This window comes from Strix aluco, chromosome 1 (assembly GCF_031877795.1).
Source record: "Strix aluco isolate bStrAlu1 chromosome 1, bStrAlu1.hap1, whole genome shotgun sequence".
NCBI lineage: Eukaryota > Metazoa > Chordata > Aves > Strigiformes > Strigidae > Strix > Strix aluco.
The window spans coordinates 98256182-98268876 of NC_133931.1; the positions used below are offsets into that span (position 1 = coordinate 98256182).

At 38.7% G+C, this 12695-nt stretch overlaps 1 protein-coding gene across 6 annotated transcripts in view; it reads left to right on the forward strand.

Annotated features, from left to right (window-relative positions):
- The window catches only part of NUP153 (nucleoporin 153), a 46942-nt gene that overhangs the window by 22071 nt on the left and 12176 nt on the right, over positions 1 to 12695 (forward strand). For 5 of the 6 annotated variants that reach the window (XM_074828614.1, XM_074828642.1, XM_074828649.1 and 2 more), the window contains 9 exons: positions 94 to 138; positions 235 to 288; positions 4405 to 4551; positions 5294 to 5346; positions 8545 to 8677; positions 10251 to 10388; positions 11180 to 11272; positions 11513 to 11603; positions 11879 to 11998. In XM_074828614.1, coding sequence (XP_074684715.1) covers positions 94 to 138; positions 235 to 288; positions 4405 to 4551; positions 5294 to 5346; positions 8545 to 8677; positions 10251 to 10388; positions 11180 to 11272; positions 11513 to 11603; positions 11879 to 11998 — 874 coding nt within the window. The remainder of the gene's footprint in view (positions 1 to 93; positions 139 to 234; positions 289 to 4404; positions 4552 to 5293; positions 5347 to 8544; positions 8678 to 10250; positions 10389 to 11179; positions 11273 to 11512; positions 11604 to 11878; positions 11999 to 12695) is intronic. The other variant, XM_074828632.1, reaches the window with a different exon arrangement.

The following is a 12695-nucleotide window of genomic DNA, read 5'->3' on the forward strand; positions in this document are numbered from 1 at the left end:
TGTGTTTGTAAAGCATAGTAGATGTGCCAGTATAGAATGAAGATCTTCTTTATGTAGTGTCCAGTTTAATTTATTGCGCTGTTTTTTCAACAGGATGCTAAAAGGATTCCGTCTTCTGTTTCTAGTCCACTGTCTTCTGTAAGTTGATCACAAAACCCCCAAGTTTTTGTTGGATGGAATCCTCTCTTAGGAAGAAACTTGTCCTCTAATATTTAAGCTTTTTTTCCCCCTTAGCCTGTGGACAGGAGCTTGCTGAACATTACTAGCTTCCAATCCAAACGAAGACAGGTAAGAACCAGTAACATCTTAAGCTGAGATAGATAACTTTCTATGCTTTATAACCATAAGAAGAAATGTCACAAACCTCAATGACAGCATACATATAAATTCAAGTTAATATTAGTGTTACGTGAATTATAGCTGTCTTGACTGTGTAGAAATTGCTAAAAATGTCTTTTCTACCCACACTAGATGAAGGACTGTGAAGATTACCCAGGTTAAGAATTATATTTTCTTTATGTGGTGGTGTCTTGATGTGTCAATCAAGAACAATTTCTCTGGAACACACAAAGTAGTTTTAGCTTGTCCTGCAACTTGGGGTTAAGTTGCATGTTAATCTTTCTGTTTAGGAAAGCTTTCTCTTGCAGAAATGATCAGAAATAGAAAAATACTGATTGAGTGATCATACAGACGTTGTGCAGATTTCCATGTTTGTTTCAAGCAGAAAAATAATATCTATGGTTTTTATTACTACTCAAAGTAAGGAGAAGGAAACTAGTAATGTTTTTTAATCACTTTAATTTGGGGTATCATTGAGTTTATTAAATTGTAAAACCTACAAAAGGCCACTTTAAGATCAGGCAACCGAAGGAACAGAAGTGTGGTTTTTCTTCCATGCAAACTTTTCATCTGCTGTTTTAATGAGAAAATGAACAGAACGTCTCAAGAAGTTTCTATGCTAATCTCTTGATTAGAAATATAATTAATTTTACAGTCACCTCAGTTTACAAACATCTTGGATTTTTTGTACCATCTTTTGCCACATGCTGGATTGCAAGAATATTGAAAAGTAGAGCATATAATTTCTTTACCATAAATATTATCCAAATAATTGAAAACAAAGCTGGTATGAATTCTCAGTTAAATTGTGGAACTACACCTGTGATGAGGCATTAAGAAAGATCTACTAGATTTGCAGCGTGGAGCCTGATGTCAGTCAGAAAGTGAATGTTGCACACAGCTGTCACTGGGTAAAAGTAGAGAAATTGTCTATTCATAATACTAGAATTCATAAAATTTGGCAGGGTAAGGGTAGCCCTTGATGAGAAGGGGAGGAGAGGGTTGTGTGTTTTCCTGCTAAAGCAAACATATGGTTGACAGAACACTTGAACAGTCAGGCAAAATTTCTGCAGGTATTTTTTGTTGTATTTTTCTTATTTCAAGGATCTGCACCATGCGGAATAGCTCTTATTGTATTAAAAATCTAACTGGGCAACTTACTTTTTGTTCATTATACATTCCTGTCTAACTAATCTGATATCCTTCTACAATAAAGTCAGCTGCCTAGTGGATGAAGGGAAGGTGGTGGATGTAGGTTTTCTGGATTTTAGTAAGTCTTTTGATACTGTCCCTCACAACATCCTTCTGGACAAGCTATCCAACGGTGGGATGAGCAGGTTCATGGTGCACTGGGTGTAGAACTGGCTGAGCGTCAGGGCTCAAAGGGTTGCAGTGAATGGGGCTACATCTGGCTGGTGACTGGTCACCAGCGGTGTTCTGCAGGGCTTAATTTGAGGGCCAGTGCTGTTCAATTTTTTTATCAATGATCTGGAGGCAGAAGTTGAATACACCATTAGCAAGTTTGCTTATCATACTAAACTGGGAGGTGCTGTTGACTCTCTGGAAGGACAAGAGACCTTGCAGAGGGATCTAGATTGGAGCATTGGGCAATCATCAGTGGCATGAAATGGAACAAGTGCTGGATCTTCATCAGTGACATAGACAGTGAAATTGAGTGCACCCTCAGCCAGTTTGCAGACGTCACCAAGCTGAGTGGTGCGGCTGACATGCCTGAGGGAGGGGATGCCATCCAGAGGGACCTGGACAAGCTCGAGCAGTGGGCCCATGTGAACCTCATGAGGTTCAACATGGCCAAGTGCAAGGTCTTGCACCTGGCTCGGGGCAACCCCTGGTATCAATACACGCTGTGGGGATGCAGGGATTAAGAGCAGCCCTGCAGAGAAGGACGTGGGGGTACGGGGGGATGAGAAGCTGGACATGAGCCAGCAATGTCTGCTCACAGGCCCAGAAAGCCAACTGTATCCTGGGCTGCATCAAGAGAAGCGTGGCCAGCAGGTTGACAGAGGCGATTCTGCCCCTCTGCTCTGGTGAGACCGCCCTGGAGTGCTGTGTCCAGCTCTGGGATTCTCAGTAGAGGAAGGACATGGACCTGTTGGAGTGGGTCCAGAGGAGGATCACAATATCAGGGGGCTGGAGCACCTCTCATCTGAAGAAAGGCTGAGAGAATTGGGATTGTTCAACCTGGAGAAGAGAAGGCTCTGGGGAGACCTTATTGCGGCCTTTCAGTACTTAAAAGGGGTTTATAAGAAGGATAGGGACAGACTTTTTCGTAGGGCCTGTTATGATATGACAAGGGGTAATGGTTTTAAACCAGAAGAGGGTAGATTCAGGCTAGATATAAGGAAGAAATTTTTTACAATGAGGGTGGTGAAACACTGGAACAGGTTTCCCAGAGAGGTGGTAGATGCCCCATCCCTGGAAACATTCAAGGTCAGGTTGGACAAGGCTCTGAGCAACCTGATCTAGTTGAAGATGTCCCTGCTCATTGCAGGGGGGTTGGACTAAATGACCTTTAAAGGTCCCTTCCAGCCCAAACTGTTTTATGATTCTGCACCTGGGATGGAGTAATGCTGGGCACAAGTATAAGTTGAGGGAGGAGTGGCTGGAGAGCTGCCCTGCAGAAAGGGATCTGGGGGTGCTGGCTGACAGCAGGCTCACTATGAGTCAGCAGTGTGTGCCCTGGCAGCCAAGAGGGCAAACCGCATCCTGGGGCACATCAAACCAGCCAGTCAAAAGAGGTGATTATCCTGCTGTATTCAGCGTTGGTGCGGCCTCACGTTGAGTACAGTGTGCAGTTCTGGGCCCCACAATTTAAGAAGGATGTGAAGGTCCTTGAATGCGTCCAGAGGAGGGCAACAAAGCTGGTGATACGGCTGGAAGATGTGTGCTGGGAGGAGCAGCTGAGGACTTTGGGCTTTTGTCTAGTTTGGAGAGAAGGAGGCTGAGGGGCGACCCTGTTGCTCTCTACAGCTTCCTGAGGAGGGGAGGTGGAGTAGATAATCATTGGACTAGATAATCATTGTAGGTCCCTTCTGACTCAACTGTTCTATTCCAGTTCCATTCTATTTACATTTAAAAACAGCAATGCACCATCGTTCACTGAAAACAAGTTTGTGAACTTACATAAACTGACATTTTACTCAAGGTTTCAAAATGACTAATAGTTTTTAGAAAGAAGTACTTTTACTCACTTTATAGAGTGTGAATTTTATTACCAAGAACTGGGAGATACTGTGAAATTAAAGCTGCATTGTAAACACAGTTTTCTGTTGATATTAATTTAAATAATAGCATGCATCCTAAATCTGATTCTTCTGATCCTTAAGACTGCAGATGGAGCCTTTGGTAAATCTTGTAGCCTTTTGAGGTCTTTCTTGTTTCACAATTCAGTTAAGTCAGTTTTGCAGAATATGCAGTGTTTTCAGTTAAAAATTAACTCTTGTCTGTGAAAATGCTTTGACAAGGAAAGTCGAACCAGTAATTTTAAGTGCATCTAATGCAGCTCTAAAACATTGGAACATACTTTAATGAATTGGACTATTTAAAAAATTTTAAAATTAAAAAAAAAAAAAAAGAAAAAAGTTGTAAAATACAGTGTGACTTTAAAGGAGGAAAATGTAGGAAAAATGAAACCTAGAAGCCTGTATAATTAGCTGTTTAATGCTGTGAATGTTAAATTAACAGATTAAGACAGTAAAAAAAAATCACAATATGAAGAGAGGAAAGGAAAAGATGGGAGAATATTATAATAACATGAGTTATTTTGATTATAGTAACATGAATTATTTTGTCTATGAAGTTAACTGCCAAATTTTGAAATGGGAATCAGTCAGACTTTGGCTACTTCTATAGCTTTTTGGATTTCATAACTGGTTTTCTGGTGATTTCCCTCTGCAAGCTAAATGCTTTCAACACTTCTAAATAATTTTCACTGGGTGCTGAGACTGATGGGAGGTTTATAGTTCTGTAACTTTTTTCATCAGTAAATGCTGCGGTAATTTGGGCAGATGCAAGTATAATTTGATTGTTGCTTCCCTTTCAAAGATGGAATCGCAGCAACCACCTGTCCAGAAACTTGTGACACCAAAGGCAATCTCCCTGTCAGTGAGTCGGACCCAGTATTTTAAACCGTCTCTGACTCCAGCTACTGATTCCAGCAAAATTCACCAGAGGGTAGATATAAAGCACAAAGTAAGTAAATTTTCTGGTCCTTATCTGCCTGCTTTTTACAAGCTTGGGATGTCTCTAACCAATTATTCTACTAAGGTGCTCTTTCTTGGCAAAGAGTACCGATAGTATGCTTGAGGTAAGCATTAAGACAGTGGGAACCATTGTGAAAGAGATACTTTGAGGTTTTATGGATTTAATTGTATTTTTGGAACAGTAAGTGGCTGGTCGTTATTTTTGGAATATGATGATGTGCTATTGGGTCAGGCTGTTCTCAGTGAAAGAATGTTAAAATACAGAGACATTTTCCCTTTCATATGCTCCTGTACACAAAGCTGTTGTTGATGGAACATGCTGTGTATAAACTCCTTCAGGTGAGCTATGGGCTCTGAGTGAGATTTCTGACAGTTATGTGTTCTGATCACTTTGTTAATTACCCATTCTGGTCACTTTGGTGTAGATGAAGTCCCTGATAAACTTTCCCTGATAAAACAGGATTGGCATCTCTTTCAGAAAAAAACCCACCCATGGTTCCAGTATCAATCTGAATGTAAAAATGACCAGATGTTAAGTCTATATGGCCAGAGTCTTTTCAGGCCAGAGATCAAAGTGGATAGTCATAGTGGCTAGGGAACAAGCTTAGTAGGTGAGGTATATCTAGTGGTACAAATGAAAAAACCCAACACAAAACATGTGTGGGTAGTTGTCTTTGCTTTGTGTATAGTTTATAAATACATTCAGATACATTTTGAAATTTCACTTGCAGGATATGAGAGAGAAGAGTTTTCCTGCAGAACAGCGAGTAAAACCATCTGAAAGGTATGACAAATCTATTAATTTAAAACACTTTGAAAGAAGAAAGTTCTCTCCTTTGTCACTACAGTTTGCATGCCTGTGTTCTTTTGGAAGGGCAGTAACAGTTCTCAGTAAAGTGAAAAAATTGTATTATGAGAGAGTTTAACCATTTGGGCATCTTGATGTTTATTAGGGGGACAGCTGTTAATTTCAGCTAATTATTTCATTGCTTGGAGGCTGAAAGCTTGATCCTAAAGGAATCATTATTTCTGAGAGATTCTTTATAAGGTGAAGTGACTTACGGTTCAGGACTAGATTTAATTTTTAAGTTTGGGTTTTTTTTTTTCCTTTAAAGAGTAAAAAAAACAATGTTCCACATTTTTGATGGTGAGGTAATTTGTCTGCTCTGTGAGTTTGCACAAAAAGCATCGGCCCTTTAGAATGATCTGAGGCCAAATGCTAACTTGTCTCTAAAACACAAAATTCCAGGAGAGTTAATACTTGTATTTCTTCTTGGGGAGATTGTCTTGCATTACACTGCTTGCTTGGTTTAGGTAGAATGACCACCTCCAGGTAATATTGATAGCTCTCTCTTCTGGGCAACTAGTCTTTTGGGTAACCCTTGAATTAAGGCACTTTGCATTCAAAGGATACGTTTTTTGGAGGATTTGTCCCTTTCAAAGAACAGTAGCAGGGAATTGTATTTTGTTGTCTCTGCGTTCATCTTCCAAGCAATTCTTATGGTGCCTTGGGCATTCTTTGGCTTGCAAAAAGAAAAATCAAACCGAACCTTTGTTTTGGCATCTGATAGTTTGACTTCACAGCAGCCACCTTTTCAGGGGTGTCAGAGATTGGCTCTAAGGTTTTGGCATAGGTGCAAACAGATGTTAGGTTTAAACTGTGGGTTTTCAAACTGTTCTAAATTTTCTTTGATAGAACTCCTTTCTTTTCCTCCATGTAGAAGGGAGATCCAGAAAACTGATACTGCTTTTTATTTGGTTCACAGGTTTTATGACTATGTTCTACTTTTGTCTGTAAAGTAGATGGTCCTTTTTTAAAAATTCTTTTATAAAGCCAGTCTCTGTTGGGTGTCATGTTCTGGAGCAGGAACGCAGCGCTGTTAAGGGGTAGCTGGCCAGAATCCCTTCATGCAGCTAACCTGCAGGACTTTGGTACATCTGTTTAGCCTACCAAAGGCTGTTTAGTTTTAAAATCTGGGTCAGAATAGTGGGTTGGACTTACTTGCTTGAAGACAGAAGACTCTCTTTGCCACTTAGAAGCTGACCGGTGTTAACAGAAAAGAGGAGTATGGGCTATTGTAGACAGGCTATAATTGTCTGAATAAAGCTCTATTTTGACATGAGATTTTTTTTCAGAATTCGAATTGGTTGTCAGTTTGGATTAGAGAAAAGTTTGAGCGTATGGCCTTAAGGATCTGTCTTCGTCTCAGTGGTTACAGTGCTAAGCAGACTGTTTGCAAGTATCTGACAAGTTTAGACCAATTCTTTTCCTCAGTCTTCTGGAAACTTGACCTGGTGTCTTCTAGTTTGATCAAATATACTTTTGTAATGACTGACTGCTTGGCTGCAGGATAAGCTTTGATATGGTAATTTTTCCAGGGATACTTCATTTTGATGCTATACTGCTTTTTGTTGTTGTTATTCCCTAGTTCACTTCTGGTTTGGGGTGTGGTATGGGTTTCTTGGGTTTTTTGTTTGTTTATTCTGAGGGGTGTCGTGGGGTTTGTTTCTTTTTGGTTTTTTTCTTTTCCCCCTTGGATTAGAAAACCTTTCTGGTTTGGATCTAGGCTTTTGTAACGAACAGAGAAATGCCTTTGTATGCCTTACAAAAGGGATCTGTATTCATGTCTGAAAAGACTTCTGGAATGTTGGCATACCCAAACACCTCTGCTGCTTCTGCTGATGGCCCCAGGAAAGCCAGAGGTGCTTCTGAAGCTTCTGCTGTATTATCTTGCCACACAAGTTTAAGCCTCTCTGTTCCATAAGAGCTGTTGGCAGCATTTCATGCGTGCACGCATGCACGTGCTCTCTCCATATATATATATTTTTAGTTACTCTTCTACATCCCTGCAAAGATACATGCTCATCACAGAATTGAAGAACTGGCAGTCAAAATTTCCACTGTCTGGACTATTAAAAGGAAACATTAGAAAATAACAATCTAAATCAGTTCTTCTATTTCAGGTCTTCTGGCTTAGTCATCATTCCTTTATGGATGTTTTGACTGTTTCTTATCTATGTCCTTCTCTTGGCTGCTCTTATTCATGCAGCTTTGCTGGTTAGAACGTCAGATATTTACCAGTATTTAGCAACTTGTGGAACAGTTGAAAGGTGGCGTTTAGGACAGCCTCCCTCCCGTTGGGACCTGTGACCAAGTTTGAGATACCTTTGGGCTGAACTAAGGTGAAATGACACCAGCCAACCAGTTGAACAATTCATTAGTACAAAATACAAGGCAAGTGGTTAGATACAGTAACTCGATGGCAACTGTTTAGCTGGATAAGCAAGTCCCGTGCTACATGTTTTTACTTGGATCTAGTTATAATTCGTTAAAGAGAAAGAAAGGAGGCGGGGGGAGAGAGAGACAGAGAAAGATACTACCACCTGTGGATCCAGCAGCGCCCCATTGGTTCTCTTGATTCTTGGTGTCTTGGTGGTGGGGGTGTCCCCCCTAGCTTCCGATGGTACCATTTTTATACAGTCTGAGTCCCAAAATCTCTGCCTGGTTTCAAGAAACTTCATGCATATGCATGGAGGGTGTGGTGTCATGTGATGGTAGGCATGGTCTGGTTTGGTGCAGGCTCAGTGTGTCCCGGGTGTTTGCAGGGAGATTATTCTGGGGGTCGCATCATATGAGACCCTCCTCAAAGTCAACAACCTAGCACCCTATGCCTGTGCAGTTAGTTGTTGGCAGGAATTAAAATCACAGGTTCTTGCCTAGTTCAGAACCACAGGACTATTGTTCAGTCCTACCTCTGCGGGGCCGGAAACCGGTGTTTCGTTCTTGCTTGTGGTTTCCTCCATATCAAGAGTGTTTAAGGCAAATGTCTGCATGTCTGTACGCCACAGGGTATCAGTTCTAGGACTAACAGTGGCAATAACAGCTTGAAAGAAATAGTTGATTTTTAAAAAATTTTTTCCCTGTTTTTTTTTTTTTTTCTTTTTTCCCTTTCTCAACCCATGTATTGTTATTCTGTCCCAGCAATTTGACCTACCCCAAATTTGGTACTCCTGCATCCAACGGCCTGTCCTCAGGAGGAGGAGTGAGTGGTGGTGGCAAGATGAGAAGGGAAAGAGGAGTACACTATGTATCAAAACCTGGACAAGAACAACAGGTAAGGGACTCTTTAAGTTAATTGTTCTCACTGAGATTACTGAAGTAACTAGCTAAGTATGACAGTTTTACTGCCTCATAGTAATTTATAATAATGCCACTTAAGTTTTGTGGGTTTTTTGCTCTGGGTTTCAGGGCAAGCTCAAATTTATTCATCTGTTTAAGTGCTTCAACTTTGGTTTTATATTTTTGAAATCTGTAGTCATATTATCTTGAAGAGGCTTCATGCTATAAAGTTTCTCATTAGCAGCTGAATGAACAAATTTTGGTGGAGGTTTGTAGAGTTTTTTATAAAGGAACGATGTTTGAAACAAGTGCCAAGTAAGTAAACAAAGTTGATTTAATTTTGTTATTTCATATTTAAGTCATGTAGAAAGATACTGGCCAAGAGCCTGAAGCAGAAGACAGTGTTCTGCATGTCTACTGATAATAATTTGCAATTTTTGGCACTTAAACTCATTGCGAGAGATTTTTTCTTGTTTTAATCGGAAAAGTCCATTTAATAAAACTATGGTCATGACTATCCTGAAGATTATTTTTCTGATTGGATTTTATGTAAGCTGCCTACTACTGCATCTTAAATGTAAAAAATTTAAATCAGTCTTCTGGCTGATGGAAAATGAAGAAATAGTAAATACTGGAGAATGTTTCTGTAACACAAATGGTCCGAATATGGAGGTCCAATAGACTCTTCAAATCAAAACTCTGAAAGATTTAAGCTATAGGATACTTTAAATTTCTGTAGTAGCAACTTGTATCTGCTTAGTCGCTTCTTGGTAGATCTTGGTACTACTGTGCAAATTGTGATTAGATTGGCTATTCCCATTTGCACCCTAACTAATCTAATCTTGGTGATCAAATAGTTTAAAAGGCAAGGATAAGACCAGTTTTTAAGGTACACAGGTTTCTGAGTTTTAAATTTGCATCCTGATACATGGTATAGACTATATTTACCAGAGTGTGATCTTCTATGCTGCTAGTCAGGCTTTCTTTTTTGGCATTTTATGCTTTGGCTTGGTTTGGGGTTTTTGATAGTCTAAGGAACCCCCATACTTCTTTAAACATATTTTTCCAAGTTTACTTCAGTAGTGACTTCAGAAACTTTGGCAGCTGTCCTGTCTAATTTTGTAAGAGGAACACTTTCTCATTTGCCTTGAGAATGTACTTGTAATTGGAGAGATGAGAGGATAATTAGAAAGGATGATGCTTCTCTAGATTTTTCATAACTAAAGTACAGAAAACAAAAGTAAATCTGATCTGTGTTCTGCACAGGTAACAATTCTGAGCTAACTTTCAGGATTCTTACTGGACTGGTGATGAATGTAGTATTGCATGGAAACACGCCTGCCATAAATTAAAATGACATGGCAGACTGAGGTGGGGAGGTCAGGGTTCCTGTTGAAAACTTGCTCTGTCTTAATCTATAGCTCTTTCTGTTATATTTAACTTTGTTAAGAAATTAAGGATGGGACAGGGTAGGAAGGTAGTATGTCTTGTAAGAGAAGAACTAAATTTTACAACTTTTTAAAGAAAGAGAAAAATTAAAATTTGTGACAATTAAAATTTGCACCTAGGAAGTGGAGGAACCAGTACTGCCGAAGGTACCCCTACCCATCAGTACTGCATCGCTGCCTTCCTTCACCTTTAGTTTTCTTGCCAGTAGTACTGTCTCATCGTCACCAAGCGCTGTTTCAACAGCAGGGATGAACAAGGTAAATCTTTGTTGTATGTTGTGAATACTTTTTAGGATGAGTATACATGTGCTTTGTTTCATGTTAACTTCTTCCACGGCGCTCATGAAACCAAACAACATTAGTTTATATCCTGTTGAATAAATCAGGGTTGTACTCTGATTTGGAGGTGGAGGGGGAGACATAAAGTTTTTGATTCGCCCCCTGTCCATCTTATACTTTGCAAACTTCTAGTTAACATAATTGTATAACTGCTTTCAATGCTATGGAGATTTTCTTGGAATCTTATGCCAAGATAAGTTAATAAATTAGAGGTAGCATTAATGGTCACATGAGCCTAGTGTAGAATGTGAGCCTAGGGTACAATAATTGGAATATTACTGCAGAAAAATAAACATTCATCTGTTCCAGAGTACTTAATATTTTTGTATGTTTTGAAGCAGATATCTGCTTTAGTATCTGCTTTGACATGTTGAGATATTTGCTGATGCTCTGAATACAATTGAGCTGAGTTAAAGGTTTTTGAGTTGCCTGGTCTGCTTTTCCATATATTTAATAGATCTGAGTAGCATCTCAGTTTTTTCTCTTGGTTTATGGGATTTGGTTTTGATGATACTGTACTATAATCTTATTTACAAGCTTCATTTTCTTTTATTATAACTCCTATCTGTGGATTAGAAATAAATACCAAACATCAGATTTCCCAGCTTCACAGAAGAACGTCTGTTAGATAAGTGAACTCAGGTAGCTGCTACTGTTTCACCAGGGTGTTTTTCTTTTAGATACAAACCCTAATTCTTTTGAAAATACAGGTACAACCAGCAAGTAATGTTGGCAGTCCTGTGTTCAGATTTTCATCTCCAATTGTGAAATCTACTGAGGCGGAAGTGCTACCTCCGTTGTCTGTAAGTAAAATAAGTAAAGTTCAACCTTTCCTCAAGGCTTTAGTAGAATATTGCAGAACAATTAAGCAGAATTGGCCCTGATAATGGGGAAAAGAAATGTATAGGTTTCTGGCTTATAATTTGTCATTCAGCTTGTATACCAAAAGTTTGAAGATAGGATTTCAGATTATTATTTGTGTGTGAAATTTGATTAAAGTTTCTTTAGTTTCAGGATCTGAAAAGTCTCTCTTTTCTTCATAGCAGATTGGGTTTACATTTAGTGTTCCTGTTGTAAAATCAACAGAGCTTTCTGGATCCAGTGATACACCAGTGACATCCTTACTTACTCTAGGTAACAGAAATTTCAGCATTTCAGATCTGAAGTGCTGATTTTATTATTTTGTATATTTAAATACTAAATCTATCCTTTCTGAACATATTAGCAATTCCAGGTAAAGTATGTTTTCGGTGACAGATCTGCTTTTTAATCAAATTGGAATTATAAACTGTTGTAAACAAGGTAGAATTTTGAAGAGTCTTATATAAGTGAAATCCTTGTTTCTAGCAAATGTGAATATATTTTAAATGGATTTCTTTGTGAAAGGTGTTTTTGGTTTGTTTTTAAAGATACCACCACTGTAAACAGCACCAGCAATAAGATGGGAAAAGAAGAAGAATACGATGGCCCCTCCAAACCTGCAAAGGTCTTAAAAGAAGGAAGCGTGTTAGACATTCTAAAAAGCCCTGGTGAGATAATGAACTCCTTTTAAAAAGATATTGCAAAAAATATGCTAGCGTGTAACAGCATTGATTTTTAAAAAGCCCACCACCATAACAACATAAAAACCTCTTTGGCACTGTTAATTGCAATATTAGCTATAAATACAAGCATAGGACAACATTAACGTTAAACGCTGCATCTGTTAGCGTTGGTCTCCCCTTCTATTCTAAGTGGCTTTTATTGCTAAAAGGAAAACTGCAACTTCAAACCAGATGCATTGCTTTTCCTTTATGAGTTAGGATGTAACTGTAAGTGAAGTATAAAGAGAATTAGTCAAATATTCAGTGTTTCATTTTAAATGAATAAAATTTATGGAATTAGAAAGGAAATGTTTGTAAAATGCTTTACAAACATTCCTCTCCCACCTTCACCACGTCTGGAAATTAAGAACAGTAAAGACAGTTTCATTCCTAAAGATGTTTCAAAAGCTGCAAATTTCTGGCTTTAAATAATAACAGTTACTATGGATTCACATGTAAATTTTAAGTAGAAGTGGGCTGTTTCACTTTAAAAACCCTTTTCTAATTTTTTCTTTTTAAGTAATTGCAGTTGTTTTCAACTGTTTAATAAAGTGTGTGTAGGTCATGTTTTTTGTTTTAAGAAAAAGGACTTTATTGAATTTGATCTTTTCCCATAAGCCTTCAGTTGCATCAGGACCCTTTT